Below are 24,781 nucleotides of genomic sequence, written 5' to 3' on the forward strand. Positions count from 1 at the left end.
TGGTGCAAGTGTTTTTCACTTTTTCGCGTGTTATCTCGCAAACATGTAACAGACGATTAACATTTTCTGCATACACTATTGTTGTATTTAGGTTATGTGTTTTAGATAGACCATCATCGAAAAAAAATTGATACTTTGTATGAAATTTATATTTTCAGTTGGTAAAGTGTCTTTTGGTTGTCAGTTTATTTCATTATTGTTTGGTCCCAATATTTGCAACAGACATGAAAGCTATAATTACGGGAAGAATTATGTTGTCTCGAGATGATATAATCAGTCATGCATGACGAAAACTCACGTGCCATGCATGGTATGCCCGTGCAACATGCTACCCTCGAATATCTCTAAAAGCAGTATATCCAAACGTTAAAATTGCTTTGGGGTATCACCACACCGTCGTAAGCCGTTTAGTCGAGAAACATGCTCAGACCGGTGATGTACAGGATCGTCCCAGATCCGGAAGACATCCTGTGACGACACATCGCGAAGACAGGGACCTTCGTCTCATACGCCGAGAACCCTTTTTAACAAGTACTCGTCTGAGACGAGTGGTAGCTGTGGTTGCCCAATCGTCGCACCAGAACCGCTAGGAACCGGCTGAAAGCAGCAGGACTGAGGGCTAGACGAGTCATAAAGCGTCCCTTGTGGAGAGATCACCACAAAGCTGCTCGTTTAGCATTGTGTATTGCGCGACAGAACTGGAATCTGAGAACTTAGAGACGGATCCATTGGTCAGACGAAAGTTGCTTTCTGCTCCACGTCACCCCCCCCCCCCCCCCCCCCCCCCCCAGGAACATTAAACCGACTGTTGCACACGGCGGGGGCTCGGTAATGATTTGGGGGTGTATCTCTCATGATTGCAGGTTGGATTTGGTCAAAAACAGTACTTGTGTTACCATGATTTTTTGTCAGTAAATTTTAATCACAACTCACCAATATCATCTTTATTTGTTGTCAAATGTTTGTTCTATCCGATGACATTGGTATCGCCCAGCTCCTGTGGTCAGTCATCCCATGCCATGATTTTGGCCATTTGTCATTGTTCAGAAATAGGGGTGTGCTTAACTTTTTTCTTTTTTCATAATTGAAATACTGTTTGAGGATCAATGTACACAATGTTCAAAACATTAATCGTGTCACCTAGACAGACAGGGGTACAGAAAATGTCAGTATCGGTTTTGCCCACCACGTACATCAATCACCGCTTGACACCGACGACCCATAGATGCAATCAAGTTGTCAATAACACGCTGTTGGATGTGCTGCCATTCATGCTGAAGTGCATCAAGAAGCGCCGGAAGTGTTTGGGGCGGTGGCTTCCTTCTGCGAACGCGTCGCTCCAACTCTTCCCACAGATGCTCAATCGGGGACAAATCTGGTGACCGGGCTGGCCAAGGTAATGTCTGGATGTTGTTGTGCTATAAGAAGTCCTGACAAACACGTGCAATATGCGGTCGAGCGTTGTCCTGCTGGAACTGCCCGCCATGAACGTTGACGTGAGGAAGATGGTAAGGCTGTAGGATCAAGTCTCTGTAACGCACACCTGTCAATGCACCTGCCACATGCACGAGAGGCGTCCTACCACCGTGATGAATTCCGGCCCATACCAAATGGGACAACCAACTGCACACAGTTGGGGGCGTAACGTTCACCCCGACGTCTTTAGACACATGCGCGCCCATCAGCACGTGTGAGTAGGAAACGGGACTCGTCAGTAAACAGTACATTTCTCCACCTTGCACGTGCCCATCTAACTGTGGGCACCAAAGCAGACGGTCCGTCAGATGACGTGGGGTCAATACATGACGTCGAACAGGTCTTCGTGCAAAACGTCCAGCCTCCCTCAGTCTGTTGCGTACCGTTTGATCTGATATTCTGCGTACCCCAGGGATCTGTGTGGTTGTAGACGTGGCTGTGGTAGTGCGTTCTCGGAGGTGTCGCAGCCGGATGTATCGATCTTGAGCTCGGGTTGTCGCCCTTGGTCTTCCTGACCTTGGTCTGTCGTCAACTCTGTTGGTGTTGTTGTATCGGGACCACAGTGCGGAGATTGTCTGTCTGGATACGCCAAAGTGCCTGGCCACTTCTTGCTGAGTTGCTCCAGCTTGTAATCTCCCAATGGCGTTGGTCCGTTGAGCTGCATCCCTCCTGGGTCTTGGCATTCTGTCACCGCCTCTACTGCCGTTATAAGGACTGTATGAACAGCCTTTGCTGTGGATTTTATACCCATTCAGCAGGGGGGCCTGCATGCCTAAATGCAGGATCCTGTGCTGCACGTCTTTACAGGCGGTTGCGTTTGGATGAAGCTGTAAAATTGATCCCCAAACGCTTCGTTTATGTGCTTTGCATGTGTTTTCGCGAATTATAGACACATCATCTTTCTGTTTGACTTGTTTGGTTCTCATTTAATGTAAATATTTTAGATTTGGCAAAAAGCGGTTTTACATCTATGTCAAGTTTCTTTTTTTTAAAGAGTATATTTGTAAACATCGTATATTGTCCTTATAGGACTCAATACTGGCGTGTCGTTATTCGCGCTTGGGGGAGGGGGTGGGGCATATCCTACACCAAGAGATCTGACTTGGTTGTGGTTCAGGGAAATTTGACAGCAAATCGCAACATGAATCAAAGCTCGTCTCACTGTAGACTACCTTCATAACGCCAACATCAACGTTTTGCCCTGGCCATCGAGATCTCCAGATCTCAACCCAATCGAACAACTCTGGGATGAACTCGATCGACGTGTACGGCAACGTCAGATCACAACGCAGACACTCCCACAACTGGCCAACGCGTTACAAGCAGAATGGCGCATAATTCCGCAGGACAGAATTCGTACCCTTATCCAGTCTGTGCCGAGGAGATGCAGAGCCGTGATTGCTGCCCGAGCCGGTCACACGAGATACTGAGTTCAGCGCCACCTTGTGGCCTTATGTGACATGACAATGAAATGCCTTTGTACAACGACAACATCTGACAATCATTTCATATTTGTATCTATGATATTAAAATATATTGACTTTATTAGGTACAATAGATTTCCTAAAAATGTACCTGTGCGCGAAGAGTGTACTCATGATCCACCCGGCCCGTGTACCCGAGTTACCAGTCCCAACCCTAGCAAGGATGTATTGTTTGAAAGCATAATCAGGACAAGGCCATGTCCAATGAAACAATTTCCTTTGTGTGAAACTGAACTGACACACAAGGACGTTGGTTGTATTGTTTCAGGGAGATGACTTCGTCTCCATAATGTTGCACATTGATACAGAGGGGGATACAACGAGGTGACTTGAACTTCGTGGCGCACAATGGCCATACTGCATGTGAGTACACCATTGAGATCAATCATTTCCTTACTCTTCTGTTTGGGGATGGGGTTGGGGGTAGGGATTTTCATGACAAAAGAGATAATCATTGTTTCGCATCACCTTTCAAGGAAACATACATCCCACTCAGTTCTAGTTATTAGTTGTAAATATCAACATGAATTGGGAAATTTAAATTGGGGAAATTTTAATGACATCTGCGGCACACACTGAGCAGGTCTGGATTAATCCAGGACATATCATTAGATAATCGAGTTATTTCCTGACACACACCCCACCCCCTAAATGACTACATTACTTTGAAAATAAAAATAAAAATGTGGTGCGTTAGAAAATAAATACAGAACGTTTTAATCTAAAAATATTTATGTCATCTCCTGATGACTCTTTGTTACAATATTTTAGACTTGAATACGTCATGTCGAAAATCAAAACATTCTGTCATTTTGATGTCCAACAACCCTCCCACCCAGAGACTTGTATTATGTTTTGAATGAAAATGATACAATGTACATTTACTTTCTTTCAGGTGGCATCCATCATCTGTGTAATACCATTTGTTCTTAGCCTCTCCTCTGACGCTACACCCATATGCTCACCATGTAAGTGTGGTGAAATTCAAGGGCAGTTAATTGACAAGTGTTCAGGACTTGGACTGAGAAAAGTTCCCAAGCATCTTCCCCCTGAGATACGAAGCCTTGACCTTGGCTGCAACGAGATATATTCCCTCAACGGCCGCTTGAATCTATATCAATACCTGAGACATTTGAATATATCAAATAATAAATTGGTTCGATTCCAAATCACCGATTTTTCAAAATTGTATCATTTGGAAATCTTGGATGTCCATTGTAATCGTCTGAACCTAGATGAACATGTTTACCCTATACATCTCTTTACAGCACAAAGGAAACTCCAACAGCTGTTTGTTCACAAGAATTCTGCTATTCATGGAGCCAACCTGTCGTATCCAGACAAAACTTTCAGTGACTTGATCTCTCTTCAGACGTTGCACATTGATGGATTATTAAACCCAATGTTTGGAAAGGGATTTGGAAACATGAAACATCTCTTCTTTCTTTCTCTCGAAGGCAACTGTGACATGAGACACATACAAAATGAAACATTTCAATATTTGCCCAATATAACATTCTTATCCATGATAAATTGTTATGTCTTACAAATCGAGGCTGATGCGTTTAGTCCTCTCAAGAACATTCATACTCTTGACATATCCAAAAACAGAGCTCTTGGACTTACGAATGCAGGCAAAGGTCTCTACGGCCTGCGACACCCATCACTGAAGCTGTACAAAGCATGCCAGTTACATTGGCACCATGGTCAAACTGTTTTTGTGAGATATCAGGATTTGATGTTTCTTCAGAATACATCCCTTGAAGAACTTTATCTGGATGATAACAGGATAGAACTCTTTGATAATCTCTTACTAACGTACTTGCCAAAGACGCTTAGAATACTGTCAGTGAAACACAACACGTTTTTCTTTGGCATTTACCTGTTAGAAATGTCAGTTTTATCAATTGAATGGGCTGATATATCTCAGCAGCACTCGTCATATATTGAAATGTTTGAGGATGCGTCTCAGCGGTTAGAAAGAGTAAAGAGAATTGCATATTCAAAGAAACAGTATATGTCATCATTAGAACATAGAGGCACTGACGAAGATAATTTTTATTACCATGATCATGACTCAAGGTCAAGTCACAAAAAATTGTACATTCCCCCAAATTTGACATTCCTTAATTTTAGCATTTCAAAATTGGCTTTTACCATCCCCCAATTGGAACTGGGTCCAAACAGTTTGAAAACAATGGATTTGTCAAATAATTTTTTAACACGGTGGGAGGGACCACTTTCAGGGCTAGACAGCTTAGAATATTTTGATCTTTCTCACAACCATTGTGAATATATTGCGAATGATTTCTTGCTGAACCTCAGTTCCATTTCTGTTTTTAATGCTAGTCACAACAATCTGGGTCTCGGACTAGGTAATAACAGTTTAAGTCAATTTCATAATCTGAAACATCTCATTCTGTCTCATAATCAGATTGCCAATTTACCAAGTGAAATATTTAAGAATTTGACGTCTCTTCAATATTTAGAGCTTAGCAGTAATTCCCTGAAAACATGGGATGCCAACATTGACAGAATGTCAAATTTGATGATAATAGATCTTTCAAGAAACGCCTTTGTGGATAATCCCACGCCTCTTCGCTCACAACTTGATAAACTATCACCACTCAAAGTGAAACTCTTCCTTCACGGTAACTCCTTACAGTGTGACTGTCAAACGTTATTGTCACTGAAATGGATGGAATCAAAAGAGACAAAGGTAGTAGAGCTGTTCAATCTGACATGCACATCGATAGACAACAGAGAAATGAATATGACAAATCTACGAGACATTGTTTTGAACCTTGAGAAAAGATGTGCTTCATTTGTCGGTTTAACGATCGGACTACTCAGTGTTGTAGTGTTAGCCTTGGCTTTAGCGTTATTTGGGATAATGTACCGTTATAGATGGAAACTGAGGTATGCTTTCTATTCAATGTGGAACAAGCACCAGGGGTATCTCTCGGCTAACAATGAAGAGCAAGAATTCGAGTTTGATGCTTTTGTCTCATATGCTGATGAAGATCGTACTTTTGTTGTAACGGATATGAGGCAGATTCTTGAAGAGCAAGAGAGACCGGAGGACAATTTCAGTCTGTGCATCCACCATAGAGACTTTCTTCCAGGAGAAGCCATCGCGGCCAACATCCTGAAAGCCATCAGTTCCAGCAGAAAGACTGTGGTGATCCTGACCAGGAACTTCCTGAAGAGCTACTGGTGTAGATACGAGATGGAGATGGCCAAGATGGAGAGTATCTACACTGGAAGGAACACCTTGCTGGTTGTAGTCATGGAGGACATTCCTGTGAAGGATCTTCCTATGGATATAGTGGAGGTGATGAGACGGGACTCGTACGTGGAATTCACAGATGACATGGAGGGGAATGCCGTGTTTTGGCACAGCTTAAAAAGGGGTCTTAGGGCCTGAAAACTGAATACCATGGAATACTGATACTTGTTTTGCATATAAATGGTGTTCCCAGTTCCCAGGACTGTTACGTACTTCCTATAACCACAAGATGTTCAGTTCAATCTATGATAAAGAGAAGGGATTTACAACTTTTATGTAACATCTTGATATAATGCAAACGTTTGTGTTTGTCCAGAACTGGCAGACTTTGCTAAAAACAACATGTGAAATGACTTCCTCACCGATAACATCTATCTAAAACTTGGGTGTAGACATTTGGGCATGAAGTAGGCATCCCCATGGGCACCAATTGTGCTCCCCTCGTGCTCATCTTTTTCTTCATGCCTATGAATCGGAATTTTGCCAAGTCAAAACAAGGCAATTAGGTCAAGACGATCTTCAGGCTTCAGGTATATCCATGATCTGATATCGTTCAATAACGGTCAAATAGGCAATTGTCTTCCACTGATTTACCCACAAGAGCTAGAAATAAGAGGAACCGGTGGGACTGCCTCGCGTTTGGATCTGTGGATAAAGATTCAGAGTGACGAAAGACTCTCCACAGGTCTAGGAGAAGAGGGATGACTTCAACATTCCAACAGTCCTCTTTCCCTTTTTTATCGAGCAGTATTCCAGCAGTTTTTGAGGTACAGTCAAGCATGCTCTTTCTACGAATATTTCGGAGAGCGTCGTACGACTCTTACTGACAGGTTATTGCAGCATTCAATGCCTCAGTTGATCTTTAATGGAGTTTTATGGTTGATGTGTGTCGGAGATTTCCCTATATTTATTGTACCATATGGTTCCACGTTTTTGTTTTTCAGGTGAGCAATTGCCTTGCCTTTGCATGTATTTATGACTGGTGACGCCAGTGGGGCAGGGTGCGCTCACTCTTTTGCGAACACCTGGTGTCATCACTGTTTGATAGCGATTCATAAACACATTCTTATGACACAGTCGGAATCGTACAATCGACTCGACTTTAAGCACAGGGGATTTCTTGTGACAATGGAAAGGGTTTTATTTTCTCATAAGCTGTAGGTACTAATCAGTCATTGACAATGATTAACATTAATGTGAAACGTCTCCTAACATCTTAACCTTTCCAAACACTTCAAGGTTCTGCTTTTCAGAAAACAATAGACTGATAGATATCTTCTGAAAGAACCCCAAGAGACTTGTATATTATGGAAGGGGATCTGTGCCAATATTACATTTTGCAATGATCATTGTGCCTGATGTAATTCTTGATGATGTTCTTCTTGATGCTAAATATCTACAGCAATTTTGCTTGGTCAAATGTGCTATTATGAATGATGTAAAGGTTATATTGACGCACTCATGATTCATCAACCATTCTGCACTATTCGTAAATTTATATCATATCCTCGTTTCTTTGCGCCTATTTTACACGGAAGCAAAGCAGAGCCAAATAAAGAAACTGTTTCTACATACACCGTTATCTAAGCATCAAACTCCATGGAAACGGTAGATTTGTATCAGCAATTAAAATGTCAGAAGAAACTGCAATCAAAGCAATGTTTTCATTACTGAAGAAACCGTGGATTGTACTTTATCAACATTTGATTCAATGGTTGTCTCCAGTATATTATATGGTGCTGAAATTTGGGGGTTTGAAATTTAAAAGCTTTCATCTTTACTTCGATTTTCGACTCAAATTTCATGCTTTATGCGAATTTGGAAGAGAACCTTCGTGTAGAAGAATTTACCAATTTTGGCATTAAAATGCAACAAATAATGACACGCTCTAAATATCAAACTTATTGTACAAATCTATTTTTTCAAATGGCTCATTTTCTTGTGTAAAGTTACGATGTATATTATTTGTCAAAAAAATACGAGTGTGGCCTTCAGGCGGTTTTCAATAATCCACAAAATTTGCAAAATTGGCGTAGTTCTATCTATTTCTGTCCAAATCTATTTATTACCCTATTTTATGTAACTCACTTGCTGTAAGGGACGAGTTTCACTATCTACTAGTATTTCGATGTGAAGCTTTTCACCAACAGCGGATATTTTATTTTCACGAATCAGTGTCCCATTGGCCAAATCTATATCAATTAATAGTATTATCCTTAATTTGTAAAGCAAATAAGAAATATTTTTAAAATGTCAAAATATATTATATACAAATGTGAAACTGTGGACTCCCGTTACAGCATATTTTCGACTGCCGGTTAACTCATGTGCCACTGCCGGTTAACTCATGTACCACTGCCGGTTAACTCATGTATCACTGCCGGTTAACTCATGTACCACTGCCGGTTAACTCATGTACCACTGCCGGTTAACTCATGTATCACTGCCGGTTAACTCATGTACCACTGCCGGTTAACTCATGTACCACTGCCGGTTAACTCATGTACCACTGCTGGTGAATTTTGAGAAATAAACTTGACATGGCACCGAGTTATCGTTTTATCATGCCGCTTCCTTCTCATCAAGAATAACACATGCAAAATCTTTGGTAATGTCTCCAACAGGGTGTTATTTTTAGCCACTTGAAGTAATGTCATGGCGCAAAACCTTGCAGATTTAGGGTATTTGAAAGTGTTGTTCTTGTTTTTTTGTTTAGCGCCGCACTCAGCAATATTCCAGCTACATCACGGTGGTCTGTAAATAATCGAGTCTGGACCAGACAATCTAGTGATTGACATCATGAGCATCGATCCACGCAATTGGGATACGATGACATGCATCAACCAAGTCAGCGAGTCTGACCGCCCAATCCCGTTAGTCGCCTCCTATGACAAGCAAAGTCGCCTTTTACGGCCAGCATGGGTTGTTATTCTACCTCGGATGGTCACAGGTCCAACCCCATTGGAACAACGTCTCTGTGAAACAGTGCCACAAAATATGCCCCATAAGGGACACTGATGGCACAACCAGATCACCCCAAGTTAGTCTAGATATCTGTCCAGATAGTGTAAACTGACTTCATATCATCACGCTTATCCTTTTACGTTAAATCAAATTGAAAGTTGTGAAAGTGGATGGGTGCGTCACGCTCATTGGGACCCTCTATCTATTGATCGGTAGTCGTATCATGTACAATGTAAATGGATATAGCTCGATTATATAATGTCTGTAGAAGCTCTATGCATAACTTATATCGAATGCAAACCGAATTTGATGCGTGTGACTGTCTTGTTTGATTTAATAAAGTACTTGTAAATATCTTTCTCTCATTGTTTCAGTTCTGTCTTGTAGTTGCAAAATGAATGACGTCTCGCATTTTTTTATGAATGAAAAAAGTAGTCCCGGTGTGACAAAGGTCACGGTTATCCAATCAAAACGAATAAAACAAGGTCAACCTTGTACGACACACGTGTGCCATAATGATTTAGTATCTTACCACCTGCATCTTCACCACGTGGGTGATAATCGAGGGTATGGACCATTTGGAACTGACAAATATTTTCGGCTGACAGTCTCTCCTGACTACTGACATGAAACCACACGGTAAATCAGCCATCTCGGACCATATCGGCAACTGCCCAAATCACTGCATCAATTTGGAAAACTAGCAAAAGCAGAGGATTGTACAACACTAATCTTACGTGTGTTATCATCTGCATATAGTACATGCATCATTTGTGACAAGTCACGTTTCTGCAGGTTTATAATGAGAAGGAGTATAAAACCTCTTCACGTAAAAAATAAGATTTAAATAAGATATAACAGATCTTGGTATCACATTATTATAGCAAACAGAAATGCGTCACATCAGAAGCCAAGGCAATAAATCTCATATCAAGAAAAGTTATATACTTCTATTTGTCTTCTAAATGTCTGGTATATCGGTGTTAGACCACATTACGTTTTTATTTATCTGGAAACAGATACCTGTTGACATGTTTCACCTGCTTTGTGATAGATAAAAAGCGAATCTAATTTCATAACGTGATACGGCTTTATCGTGAGAGGAACAAAACTTTCCTCATTGCCTTCCCGGGCTTCATAATGCACACAATGAACCTAAACTACAAACAGGTTGTATTTTTTACAAAGAGTGTCATACGAGAATTTGTTCCAACATTGTTTGACCAGGTTTAAAACACTCCAGGACGTAGTAAAGCCTTCAGAATATTTTATGGAAGACCCGTGAAGGACACTTCCAAATTTGGCGCATCCTCGACAAAAATGACGTATAATGCAATTCCTATTTTTCCTTATACCACATTGACTTATCTTTGCATGTATTTGTGATGGGTGCCATCTTTGGTGCAGGATACGCTCATCTTTTCGAGAACATCTGGTAGCATTACTAGTAGATGGTGATTCATTAACCCCATCTTCCCGAGGCAAGTGAGTTAACTGACTATAAAAGTCCAGTTTCCACCCTTGCCGAGCTAGGCTGGTATAATGGAGTTACATTTTGGCTGGACTACCGAGTCTGTGCATAGTCCAATCAAAATCGCGCACCGAAATCGAAATCCGGTTGTCAACAGATTTTTTCTATTTTTTTTCATGCTTTTAATCAAGGTGCTCACGTGATTTGATGCACTTCGCGATGTAAGACTCGTTTTATCACAATATAGATCTTGATTATCAATCCGATCTTCTTGACTGGGCGCCACCTTTTTTTCTGAAGCAAATGCAAGTGATACGAGAGGTTGAATCTGATTGGGCAGTAGGAGAGGCATAGAAAGGACATAACTCGTAATAGCCACTGGTGGCGCTACGACGAGCCCAGTAATTCCAGCCTAGTTCGGCAAGGGTGGAAACTGGACTTTTAAAGTCAGTTAACTCTCTTGCCTCGATGCATGAACACATGCTTTTGACATAGCCAGAATCTTACAATGGACTCTGGGGGCACGGGTTTCCCAGTCGTCTAAGGAGCCGCGATTCGCCGTGCAGACTTGCGTCCCTTGGACTCGCCAGAAACCTATGATTGTGGGTTCGAATCACGGTTCGCTCCTATTATGTTTCTAGGTTTGTCAGCCCCATACCCGTGATCGTGGGTTTCACCGAAGTGGTAAACGTCTGAAACGTGCATCACTTCGGGCTTTCCTCCCACATTAAGCTGACACGCCGCGATATAACTGGAGTACTGTTAAAGGCGGTGTTAAACACAACTCACTCACTCACTCACTTACAATGGACTCTGATTATAACACAGATTTCATATGCGCATTGAGTTATAAGATGTATTGATTTGGAATCTTTCGAATAACGTATCAAAGAATTTGTTCAATGTTGAAAGTGTTGATGTACAAAAGAACTTGGTGATAGTATGTTATTTCAAGTTGTGTCCATTACTTTCAACATCAAATTGGTCGTTATTAGATTTGTATCTCTCAAGATTTTGCTTGTATTATAGCTGCAAGGCTGTGTATAGAATAGATTATCATCAAATTGTCCTTTTTCATATTCATCCTTAAGGTAATTAAGGAGGGTTGTTTTACCTAAAAGGTTCTATTCCGAGTTTGCAATATGTAAATATTGATTGATTATCTTGTGTATTAAATATTCTATTCTATATATTCTGATAAATAACCATTTATCACCATTGCTTGTGTGGCTTCACCCAATATGATACTTGGTCGGTCAGCACAATACTTATGCTGTGTTGTTTTGGGGAAGTGGTAAATGTCTGCGTCCCATTGCGTGTCCTCTTGTAATAAGCAGAAACACGATGGTAGAAATGAAAGAATAATATTATACAAAGCGACGTTAACTCAAACACACTCACATATTTTCAGGGAAAACTGCGATTAAATATAAATGAACAAAATTAATAATACTTTTCTTGTATCCTTTACCAAGGGTTCAGCAATTGATCCATTTTCTCTCCATTCTCAGAGACGTACACAATCTGACTATTTACGACGAAATACCGAGAATTGTAGATTATTCTTACCCGAGTTAATATAGCTAGTTGTTATAAATTATGACACTAATAATTGTATGTAATTTTCAATTGACTAAACGCTGCGACCAAATCTAATTCTACTGCAGCTATCACGTTCCACATACTTTGTGCGATCCTGAGGTGACAGTTAATAAATATATTTTTTATATATAACAGAAGCACTCCATTCCGCCAAGGTGACACACATACACACACGCTAATACACGAACAGGATCCCCTGTTATCAGTAGTAAGGAAAATGTTACGAATTCTCGCGCAATCACGCGTGACTGCTTTATATCTGTCAGGAAAATGATGACTGCAACTGTCAATTAATGTTATCTTTTTACCGGCGGCATCAGTGATTTCGTCAAAACCTAAATGTATTTATTTTCCTAGTCACATTTCAATTCACGCGCTCATTCAACTGTGATGGTCTCTGATACATATGGAATACTGTGTGGGACATTCTGGCGTTGTCGACACGCCTCCACGCCCTCTTAACATGGGAGCATGGAGCTGAACTGAATGGCACACAGGATTTCTCACTGAGATTGAATGTCAGGAAAAGGACATCAGAGACGAATGTCGTTGTCACACTGATTGTAATCACTGGTAATCAAGGATAAGTTGAGTGAGTGAGTAAGGCTTTACGCCCCTTTTAGCAGTATTCCAGCAATATCACGGCGGGGGACACTCGAAATGGGCTTCACACATTGTACCCATGTCGAGAATCAAATCTTCGGCGTGACGAGCGAACGATTTAACCACTAGGCTTCCCCGTCGGCCCAGGATAAGTTGAACCAACTCACAAAATGTAGGCGGTGCACATAATTTAGACCTACATTTTTTGTTGGATACAGGTGGAGAAGATGCAGAGGTGAGATCCGTACAATGAACAATCTAGCATAACATAAGAAGCTTCTTAGACCAGACATCCAATTCGTATTCCCTTCGTCTCTAATTGTTTTAGCATTTTGTAACATTGAAATGGGTACCTATGAGCTTCCATTATTAATCATGTTATCCAATATTTAACAACATGCGGATGGCTATGAACATATATACTACAGCGACCAATTTCACTTAGTACTGCCTCATTAGAAGCATATTTGCCAATGCAATGCTTAAAATACAAAGTATGAACTTTTTCAAATGATTCAAAATATTTAATGCCCCATATTTCCGAGCCGTATTACAAAATGGGTATAATTTTACAATCAAATATCGAATTTGCTGTGGAAAATGAGATACATTTGTTTTCCTTAAACAAGTTGTAAACAGGAAACATTGCCTTTGATGCCCGAAGCGCAAAGGTTTTGCAAGCCATGGACCCTTATAAATCTAATCAATTTAGAGTGTTTACTCTCACCCTACGTATGTTGTTTGTGTGATTGTTGTTTAACGTCGCACTCAGCAATATTCCAGCGATATGACGGCGGTCTGTAAATGATCGAGTCTGGACAAGACAATCCAGTGATTGACATCATGAGCATCGATCTAAGCAATTGGGATATTATGACATGCATCAACCAAGTCAGCGAGCCTGACTGCCCGATCCCGTTAGTCGCCTCTTACGACACGCATAGTCGCCTTTTACGGCAAGCATGCCAAACGTATGTAACGTACTGTAAGAATGTTTTGAGACGGCCCCCTCAAACTCTGATACTACCTTTGATGTGTGTGCAAGTGCGCTTGACAGCATGAAAAGAAATGCTAAGTTTAACAACAAATCTTCCTGACCATGGTGTGACCGCAAATGTCGTTATCAAAGGTGAACAAATCAGATTAAAATGTAATGTCTTCTCCAAAAAGAAATGACGGGAAATGACAAACGTCAAGTGAATGAGGACAAGACAATGCACGGAAAATGACAAACGTCAAGTGAATGGGGACAAGACAATGCATGGGAAATGACAAAGGTCAAGTGAATGAGGACAAGACAATGCACAGAAAAATGGCAAACGTCAAGTGAATGAGGACAAGACAATGCACTGGAAATGACAAACGTCAAGTGAATGGGGACAAGACAAGCAAGGGAAATGACAAACGTCAAGTGAATGAGGACAAGACAATGCACGGGAAATGACAAACGTCAAATGAATGAGGACAAGACAATGCACAGGAAATGACAAACGTCAAGTGAATGAGGACAAGACAATGCACAGAAAAATGACAAACGTCAAATGAATGAGGACAAGACAATGCACGGGAAATGACAAACGTCAAATGAATGAGGACAAGACAATGTACGGGAAATGACAAAGGTCAAGTGATTGGGGACAAGACAAGCAAGGGAAATGACAAACGTGAAGTGATTGGGGACAAGACAAGCAAGGGAAATGACAAACGTCAAGTGAATGGGGACAAGACAATGCACGGGAAATGACAAACGTCAAATGAATGAGGACAAGACAATGCACGGGAAATGACAAACGTCAAATGAATGAGGACAAGACAATGCACGGGAAATGACAAACGTCAAGTGAATGAGGACAAGACAAGCAAGGGAAATGACAAACGTCAAGTGAATGGGGACAAGACAATGCACGGGAAATGACAAACGTCAAATGAATGAGGACAAGACAATGCACGGGAAATGACAAACGTCAAATGAATGAGGACAAGACAATGCACGGGAAATGACAAAGGTCAAGTGAATGAGGACAAGACAAGCAAGGGAAATGACAAACGTCAAGTGAATGGGGACAAGACAATGCACGGGAAATGACAAACGTCAAATGAATGAGGACAAGACAATGCACGGGAAATGACAAACGTCAAATGAATGAGGACAAGACAATGCACGGGAAATGACAAAGGTCAAGTGAATGAGGACAAGACAATGTACGGGAAATGACAAACGTGAAGTGATTGAGGAGAAGGCACTGCACGGGAAATGACAAAGGTCAAGTAATGAGGACAAGACAATATACGGGAAATGACAAACGTCAAATGAATGAGGACAAGATAATGCACGGGAAATGACAAACGTCAAGTGAATGAGGACAAGGCACTGCACGGGAAATGACAAACGTCAAGCGAATGAGGACAAGACAATGTACGGGAAATGACAAACGTGAAGTGATTGAGGAGAAGACAATGTACGGGAAATGACAAACGTCAAATGAATGAGGACAAGACAATGTACGGGAAATGACAAACGTCAAATGAATGAGGACAAGACAATGTACGGGAAATGACAAACGTCAAATGAATGAGGACAAGACAATGCACGGAAAATGACAAACGTCAAGCGAATGAGGACAAGACAATGCACGGAAAATGACAAACGTCAAGCGAATGAGGACAAGACAATGTACGGGAAATGACAAACGTCAAATGAATGAGGACAAGACAATGTACGGGAAATGACAAACGTCAAATGAATGAGGACAAGACAATGTACGGGAAATGACAAACGTCAAATGAATGAGGACAAGACAATGCACGGAAAATGACAAACGTCAAGTGAATGAGGACAAGACAATGCACGGAAAATGACAAACGTCAAGCGAATGAGGACAAGACAATGTACGGGAAATGACAAACGTCAAGTGAATGAGGACAAGACAATGTATAGGAAATGACAAAGGTCAAGTGAATGAGGACAAGACAAGCAAGGGAAATGACGAAAGTCAAGTGAATGGGGACAAAACAATGCACGGGAAATGACAAGCGTCAAATGAATGAGGACAAGACAATGCACGGGAAATGACAAACGTGAAGTGATTGAGGAGAAGACACTGCATAGGAAATGACAAAGGTCAAGTAATGAGGACAAGACAATATACGGGAAATGGCAAACGTGAAGTGATTGAGGACAAGACAATGTATAGGAAATGACAAAGGTCAAGTGAATGAGGACAAGACAAGCAAGGGAAATGACAAACGTCAAATGAATGAGGACAAGACAATGTACGGGAAATGACAAAGGTCAAGTGAATGAGGACAAGACAATGCACGGAAAATGACAAACGTCAAATGAATGAGGACAAGACAATGTACGGGAAATGACAAACGTGAAGTGATTGAGGAGAAGACACTGCATAGGAAATGACAAAGGTCAAGTAATGAGGACAAGACAATATACGGGAAATGGCAAACGTGAAGTGATTGAGGACAAGACAATGTATAGGAAATGACAAAGGTCAAGTGAATGAGGACAAGACAAGCAAGGGAAATGACGAAAGTCAAGCAATGAGGACAAGACAATGCACGGGAAATGACAAACGTCAAGTAATGAGGACAAGACAATGCACTGGAAATGACAAACGTCAAGTGAATGGGGACAAGCCAATGAACGGGAAATGACAAACGTCAAATGAATGAGGACAAGACAATGCACGGGAAATGACAAACGTCAAATGAATGAGGACAAGACAATGCACGGGAAATGACAAACGTCAAATGAATGAGGACAAGACAATGTACGGGAAATGACAAAGGTCAAGTGAATGAGGACAAGACAATGCACGGAAAATGACAAAGGTCAAGTGAATGAGGACAAGACAAGCAAGGGAAATGACGAAAGTCAAGCAATGAGGACAAGACAATGCACGGGAAATGACAAACGTCAAGCGAATGAGGACAAGACAATGTACGGGAAATGACAAACGTGAAGTGATTGAGGAGAAGACACTGCATAGGAAATGACAAAGGTCAAGTAATGAGGACAAGACAATATACGGGAAATGGCAAACGTGAAGTGATTGAGGACAAGACAATGTATAGGAAATGACAAAGGTCAAGTGAATGAGGACAAGACAAGCAAGGGAAATGACGAAAGTCAAGCAATGAGGACAAGGCAATGCACGGGAAATGACAAACGTCAAGTAATGAGGACAAGACAATGCACTGGAAATGACAAACGTCAAGTGAATGGGGACAAGACAATGCACGGGAAATGACAAACGTCAAGTGAATGGGGACAAGACAATGCACGGGAAATGACAAACGTCAAGTGAATGGGGACAAGACAATGCACGGGAAATGACAAAGGTCAAGTGAATGAGGACAAGACAATGTACGGGAAATGACAAACGTGAAGTGATTGAGGAGAAGGCACTGCACGGGAACTGACAAACGTCAAGTGAATGAGGACAAGACAATGTACGGGAAATGACAAACGTGAAGTGATTGAGGAGAAGGCACTGCACGGGAACTGACAAACGTCAAGTGAATGAGGACAAGACAATGCACGGGAAATGACAAACGTCAACTGAATGAGGACAAGACAATGCACTGGAAATGACAAACGTGAAGTGAATGGGGACAAGACAATGCACTGGAAATGACAAACGTCAAGTGAATGAGGACAAGACAATGCACGGGAAATGACAAAGGTCAAGTGAATGAGGACAAGACAATGCATGGGATCGATGCTCAAGACTGGATTATATACAGACCGCCGTCATATAGGTGGAATATTGCTGAAGTCGGCGTTAAAGGACAAACAATCAAACAAACATTTATGTAGCAGGTTAGGGTGGTGCAAATCTCACAAGTAAGACCAACGCCTGCTGGGGGTGAGTTGTGACCAAGAAGCCACAAGTTTATTTTCAATACCAATATTTACCCTTTTGAGAGAAAGATGAAGTTGTGAAAACCCTTGTCACAATACGTGTCAAAATATGCGTCATATGCGAGTTTCCAGAGAAAGCTGTATATAGTAGACTGACTTAGTGATTGTGTTAGTGTAGAAGCTTGTCCTCTCAAAGCAAGACAAAAGAATACTCTCGACCCTTACAATAAACAAATGAACTGACCAGCCCAAGTTCAGCTTGGAGCAATCAGGCTGGAAACTTGTACCATACATAATCTAATAAAAGACACCAATTACACTGTCTAACACCAATACCATATATATACACATAAAGTATAAAAATGACGTTGCCACATTAGTATAAAGGATGAAGAACACAAGCGTCAGTACACAGCCCAGTGGAACACCAATGAAAGTGTGCAAGAGAAATGAACGAGCACCGTTCACAGACGCAAAATGCGACCTCTTCACAAGAAAAGATTCGAACAATTTTATAATATCTGAGTTCACGAGTTTCTGCATTGATAGATGTGGTTGACTGGTGTTAAATACTGAGGGAAAATTCACAAAAACTAATCTAACATATGGATGATCTATTAATAGATGATTATGAATAAATAAGAGTTTGTAGCATCTACAGCTACTTGGCACCATTCTTAGGATAGGAGTTCTAGTATCAATACCATTCCTTAATCTGAGTAAATCTCGTGTATGTTTGTTTCAAGCCATGTGACGTATGGCAAAGACATTACATGATTTTATGTTAACTACTTCAGTTTCCCTGTCAAGCCACCAACACCACAAATACAAGCTGTCCTTTCAATCTTACATCAATTAAATACGTGGAGACATTTAGAATCTGCTCTCTGGTGTTTGACATAAATCCACACATGTGTCTTTGCCAACTCTCTTAAGAGACCCGTGAAGATCCGGTGTAGAATAGATGCTACCCATGCCTACCATAAAAGGCGACTATGATTGTCGTAAGAGGAGACTAACGGGATCGGGTGGTCAGACTCGCTGACTTGGTTGATGCATGTCATCGTATCGCAATTGTGTGGATCGATGCTCATGATGTCAATCACTTGATTGTCTGGTCCAGATTCGATTATTTACATACCGCCGCCTTTAACTTGCATATTGCTCAGTGCGGCGTTAAACAAACAAACAAACAAACAAACAAACAAACAAACAAACAAACAAGCAAACAAACACTCTCTTAAGTCCTTTCAAAGTTAGACACTGATTCAACACCCCTTAGATTTCTAACTGAAGTAACTTACTCATTCTAAAAGCGAGATGAGTCTTCAAGGTTAAAACAACCCTGATACATTTTATTGTGTTTTAATTATTTTCTAAAAAAATGTCGTCACATTGATACTCATTTTATTATCTGTTAGTGATAACTGGCCTCATTTGCAAGATCGATCTCAAGATGTACACAGGTACGCACGTTTTGCTGCGGAAATAGAAAGCGCAATAGTGAGTGAGTGAGTTAGCATCTAACGGCATTATTTCAGCCATATAGCGGGTCATTTATACACAGTAATATTTAAAGGCAAATTTGTCAAACATATTTTATCATAACAATATCATTTACAAGAGTTTAAAACATGGACTATAAGCCACTAGCAACCAAAGCCAGGCCATATAGCGGGTCATTTATACACAGTAATATTTAAAGGCAAATTTGTCAAACATATTTTATCATAACAATATCATTTACAAGAGTTTAAAACATGGACTATAAGCCACTAGCAACCAAAGCCAGGCCACCTCTCTGGGGATCATAGGGACCTATGGTGCCTCAGAGAAAGACCTCACCCATTCTAATTTTGCTTTGAAAATTTGTTACAAACTTGTTGGCAATATGACGTATTAAAATATCTGTGCACCATGCACGCCATCAATGTAAATGAAATCTACCAATCTAGTGATTGAAGTCATGAGCATCGATCTGCGCAATTGGAGTATGATAACATCAACCGTGTCAACGAGCCTGGCCACCTGACCATGGGTTGATGAAGGCCTATTCAAGCCCGCATATTTATTGGGTCACTATCAACTTAATGAACTCCAGAATGTGTATGTATTACAACCGCATAATAAATCTCTGTTGATGATAACCACCAACTCCTGATTAATTATGGTGAAGCATTATGGTGTAGCGTGTCAGCTTATTGTGGAAGTCAAAGTCCATTGCAAGTGAGTGAGTTGGGATTAACGCCGCTTTTAACAGTATTCCAGTTATATCACGGCGTGTCAGCTTAATGTGGGAGGAAAGCCCGAAGTGATGCAGGTCTCAGACGTTTACCACTTTGATGAAACCCACGAGCACAGGTATGGTGCTGACATACCTAGAAACATAATCGGTGCGGACCAGGATTCGAATCCACAGTCATAGATTCCATGCGTAGCTAAAGGACGCAACTCTGCTCAGTGACTTGCGGCGTCTTGGACGACTGGCCCACTCCTATCCCCGCGGCAAGAGTCAAGTTAGGTAACACAGAGTCCACTCGGAAGATGCTGTCAGATCCTCTTGCCTTATAAAGCCAGCAGAGCGGCATTCCCCAGTGTTGATATTGTGGTTGATGACATGGCAATTTGAGATCCTCATACATGCAACAATACAGTCAGCACGACTCTCTACATAGCCAAGGCCAGTGGATGAAGTGTTCAGTTGAATGCCAGTTTGAATCTCAACCTTCGGCGGTTGAACGCAATCTGAAACATAGGCCAGTACCAAAATGATTTTGCATCTGTGTACATGAATTCCTTCACTGATCATATGCCAATATTCCAGTAGAGCTTATATAGTTGCACATCGTCCATACTGAGCAACACCGTACAAGTGCCCTTCATTATACAGCCATACAGAACTTTCAGAAGTTGAGCGTATGTTATATGTGTAGATACGACAAATTAATATACTATCATTATACTTTAATCGCATATCGTACTTTCAGATAAAGTGTGCATGGGCGTGTCCAGCTATTAATGTTATAACAAACCGTTAATGTTTGCTGCTGTTACTGTTGACCAAGAGAACGGTATACTGCGAAATGCATAATTTCTGTGTGTGAAGAGATCGACAAGGAAATGTTAACGTTGAAATAGATTCTATTCTCTGCAAACCAGAAACGCGAAAGTAGTACAATCGCAAATATCTGACAGAGTGTTGCCGACGTCCATACAGAATTAATACCAAAATTCACTGTCAACTGGCTGTGGAAGGGAAAACCCTAACTGATGCATGTCTAGACACTGCATCGCCACCAACCTTGATCTTGGGCAATATATCCATATACTTCGACTTCACAAAGGGAAAGAACTCCTGGGCGTCTAAGTCGGATGAATCTGACTGTGATCTCTTGAACACAGGTCACATTGACAACATCTCCCGACGGGCCGGGATGAAAGGCACATGTTCTCTTGTCAGGATCGTCCTCCTTGTACGGGTAGTAGAGGAACCCATCCATGTCTGTTCTGTCGAGCCTATCTAAAATAAGCAAACATCACACTTGTATGCGCTTTCTGATAATAATAATAATAATAATAATAATAATAATAATAATAATAATAATAACAACAACAACAACACGTGTTATGAAACGTGATGGTATCCATGATCAACCGTTAATAATAATAAGAAGAAGAAGGAGAAGAAGAAGAAATTCAGGGTATTGACACCCTCACACGAAGAATCATGTCAGACAATAGATCCCACCACCCTCGCTCTTCCCTCGATCGTTTATATTTACCAATCATTATGGGAGGACTTGGTTTGATTACTTTGGGACTCTTCATGATAGATTTGTTTTGTGAACCTTTGCACACATTTATTTGTCTGATGATCCTCTTGTGAAGCATGTCAAGACTCATGATGAAAACAAGGCATTCCACAGGGTTTTTTTTAAAACGAGCCAAGGATTTGGGACATAATCTCAATGTCGATGTTTATTTTGTTGATGGTTCTGTATTGGTGGACGGTACAGAACTGAGTGTCAATCAAGCGATGAGCCATATCAAGTCGGCCCAGACTCAATTTTTAAAGGAGAGGCTTTCTGAACGACCACTGCATCGAGTCTATGTGCAGTGTATTGAGAAGATCAGCAATCCTGCAGAGTTCTTCGCTTGGATGAAGTCGTCTGGCCTGAAAAGTGAATCTGAAGGCTTTCTGTTCGCTGCTCAGGACCAGTCACTTCCCACTCGAAACCTTCAATGTGTGATTTTGCATCAAAATGCAAATATGAAATGTAGATTATGCAATGAATTTAATGAGGCTGTCCAACACATTGGCACAAACACAGTTAGTGACATGATGGTGTGTCTCGATCATTTTATTACCCTCCTCGACATGCTTGTGGTTTTGACACAGAGGTCCATGCATAGTACGATCCAGATCCATTCGTGTTTTATCCCATTTCATCAATCTCATTAAAATCAGATCTAAGTTCACGCTGCCGCCAAACAAATATCTCAGGACCTCCCATTACGGGTCACGCCAGAACGACCTTTTGTGAACTTTCACCAACCACTGAAATGACTGACAAGAAGTCGATATCAGCCAATTAGAAAGCAGTTTCTCGAGCTTTACGGCACTCGTTTCAACCTGGCGACTTCCATTTCAGATTACGCTTGAAAAATATGTTGACACAGTTCTCGTTTAAAATCTTGAAAACCGAACAAACGAACATTCCGCAATGTCTAATATATAGTTGAGACTGTATGGCCGTGCTTCCCACGTACTGTGCTTCCTCCGTTCAAATGTATATTCTACGGAAGCGACAGATCGACGATAATTTTGACGGAATCAGTCGTACGGCCGTAACTGTCGTTCGGAATATCCTCGTGTTAACATTTTCGAGGTTGCATGATTAGAAAACACATTCTGACTGTCACTTTCATGATCTGGTAAGCGACGCTTTCATTGGAGAACTTAGATCTGATTTTAATGAGATTGCCCATTTCATATTCCTTTACATGAATAACAGCAAGTACTCTTCTAAACAGGTGTTTTCCAGATAAGGATATAATTCATATAGAAATTTCATAGATCCTTTTTTGCATAGAATAATCTGAAAGCATTGCTGACAGATGCTGGGAATACCTTGAGCCACAGCCCTGTTATACACCACAATGTAACGTATTGTGTAAGTGTGCATGAGGTCTACCATCCACCATGACAGGGAATCAGGAAGGTCTGTGTGGGTGCAACTGCCGTGGGTAAACGTTGGGTCTCTGCTACCATCAACTGCTTTGTGACTTGCAGGTTCAACTGGATCTGGGTAGGTGGAACTTTGTATTGTAGGTCTTCCTAATGCAAGGTTTTCATCGTTCCCTCTCGTTATCCTACCTAAAATATAGAAAATGAAACTAAAATACAAAATACTACCTTCAAGACGTTCTTCTTAACGTGTTCAAGACGTGTTCTGATTTTTCATAAAGGTTCTCCTCAGTTGTCAATTTAGCCACTAGAGTAAATATTTCTATTCACATAATAGACTTCTAAGCATGACTGTTTAGCAGAGTTGCCTTCCGTTAATGTCCCAGGATCTACGACCTACGAAACGTTGTCTGTTTCATCAACAAGTTGACACATCTTGAAACAATTGACATAACCGATTACTGTACATCCCTGCTTGGCTTTAATCTGTGGCAATTATACGAATGGATCACCGAAAATACGTGATGACACCAGGTGTTCGCGAAAAGAGTAAGCAGGTCATATATAATATAGTTTTATAAATTCAACCATATATTTCATTTCCTGAAGGTTTACTCCATGTGTTATAATTGGCTGTTTTTTTAATGCAACTTCACCATCATAGCAATGTCCGCAAATACAACACAAAGAAAAATTGATTTTTGAACTCGTTAATACGTAATGGAAAAGTTTATTCCTTGGGATTGTCCTACTAAAAAGAAGAGCATAAGGTTAAGTACTCATCATACATCGTTTACACTAAGAATAACTTGCAAGAAGCAGTTGCCTGCATAAACATGTGTCACAATGGAGTGAATAGTTTCAAAGACTTGAATGCTCAAGCCGAGTCAAGTTGTCGGGTAGTAAGAGTCCAGAGTACCCTCAATACTTGTCATAGGACTACAAATGTAGATTGGTTGCTTACAATGTGGGGCCTAGTGGATCGGATCAATCTTTAGAAAAATCCTCTGTATTTATATATAAAGAGCCAGGCTGACACAGTTTTAGTGAGTTAATGAGTGAGTTACGTTTAGTGCTGCTTTTAACAGTATTCCAGTTATATCACGGCGTGTCAGCTTAATGTGGAAGGAAAGCCCGAAGTGATGCAGGTCTCAGACGTTTACCACTTCAGTGAAACCCATGAGCACGGTTATGGCGCTGACAAACCTAGAAACATAATCAGGGCGATTCGCTGTGCAAAGTTGCGTCCCTTGGGCACGCCAGGAACCTATGATTGTGGGTTTCAATCCCGGTTCGCCCCGATGTGTCCATTTCTATGCATACGCATTAACAACATGCGCCTGCAGTTGTGTTCGCAAACAAAACAGCACCAACGCTCAAGATCCTTTTGGAAGAATTTCTTCAACTTATGGTAATTCACTCGGAATGTTTTTAGTTCGCAGGACACCTACAAGAAAAGTTACATTCTAGCGCCGCGCTTTAAATATCGGACCAACAGTCGCTCACCCGAACTGCCGGGGTCTCGTCAGTGCAATCAAAATGTTTCGGTTTTCTTGATTTATCAGTTGATTTTATATCATGTCCGTACCATTTTGGAAGAGGGATATCAGAGTGTTCGCCAAAGACATTCATGTTAACTGTGCTGTAGCTAAAGAGGTGAAAATCAACAAACTGAAGTCTGCTTGCATGTCAGTGACAACTTCGAACGGTCGAAGGGCAAGATCACCAACGGAATAAGAAAAGACAACCGTTATCTACTCGTATAATTTTACGCTAGAGATATGGAATGTTATTTGTTCACATTTGGGATATTTTGGGCCACATA

At 41.0% G+C, this 24,781-nt stretch overlaps 1 protein-coding gene across 1 annotated transcript; it reads left to right on the top strand.

Annotated features, from left to right (window-relative positions):
• The first annotated feature begins 3,308 nt into the window (after positions 1-3,308).
• Positions 3,309-6,387, top strand: LOC139479384 (toll-like receptor 4). The gene is made up of 2 exons (XM_071262238.1): positions 3,309-3,323; positions 3,856-6,387. The coding sequence occupies exons 1-2, from the start codon at positions 3,309-3,311 to the stop codon at positions 6,385-6,387; spliced, it is 2,547 nt and encodes an 848-aa protein (XP_071118339.1).
• Positions 6,388-24,781: the final 18,394 nt, after the last annotated feature.

This window comes from Haliotis cracherodii, unplaced genomic scaffold, assembly GCF_022045235.1.
Source record: "Haliotis cracherodii isolate W230 unplaced genomic scaffold, xgHalCrac1.p SCAF_4, whole genome shotgun sequence".
Taxonomy (NCBI): domain Eukaryota; kingdom Metazoa; phylum Mollusca; class Gastropoda; order Lepetellida; family Haliotidae; genus Haliotis; species Haliotis cracherodii.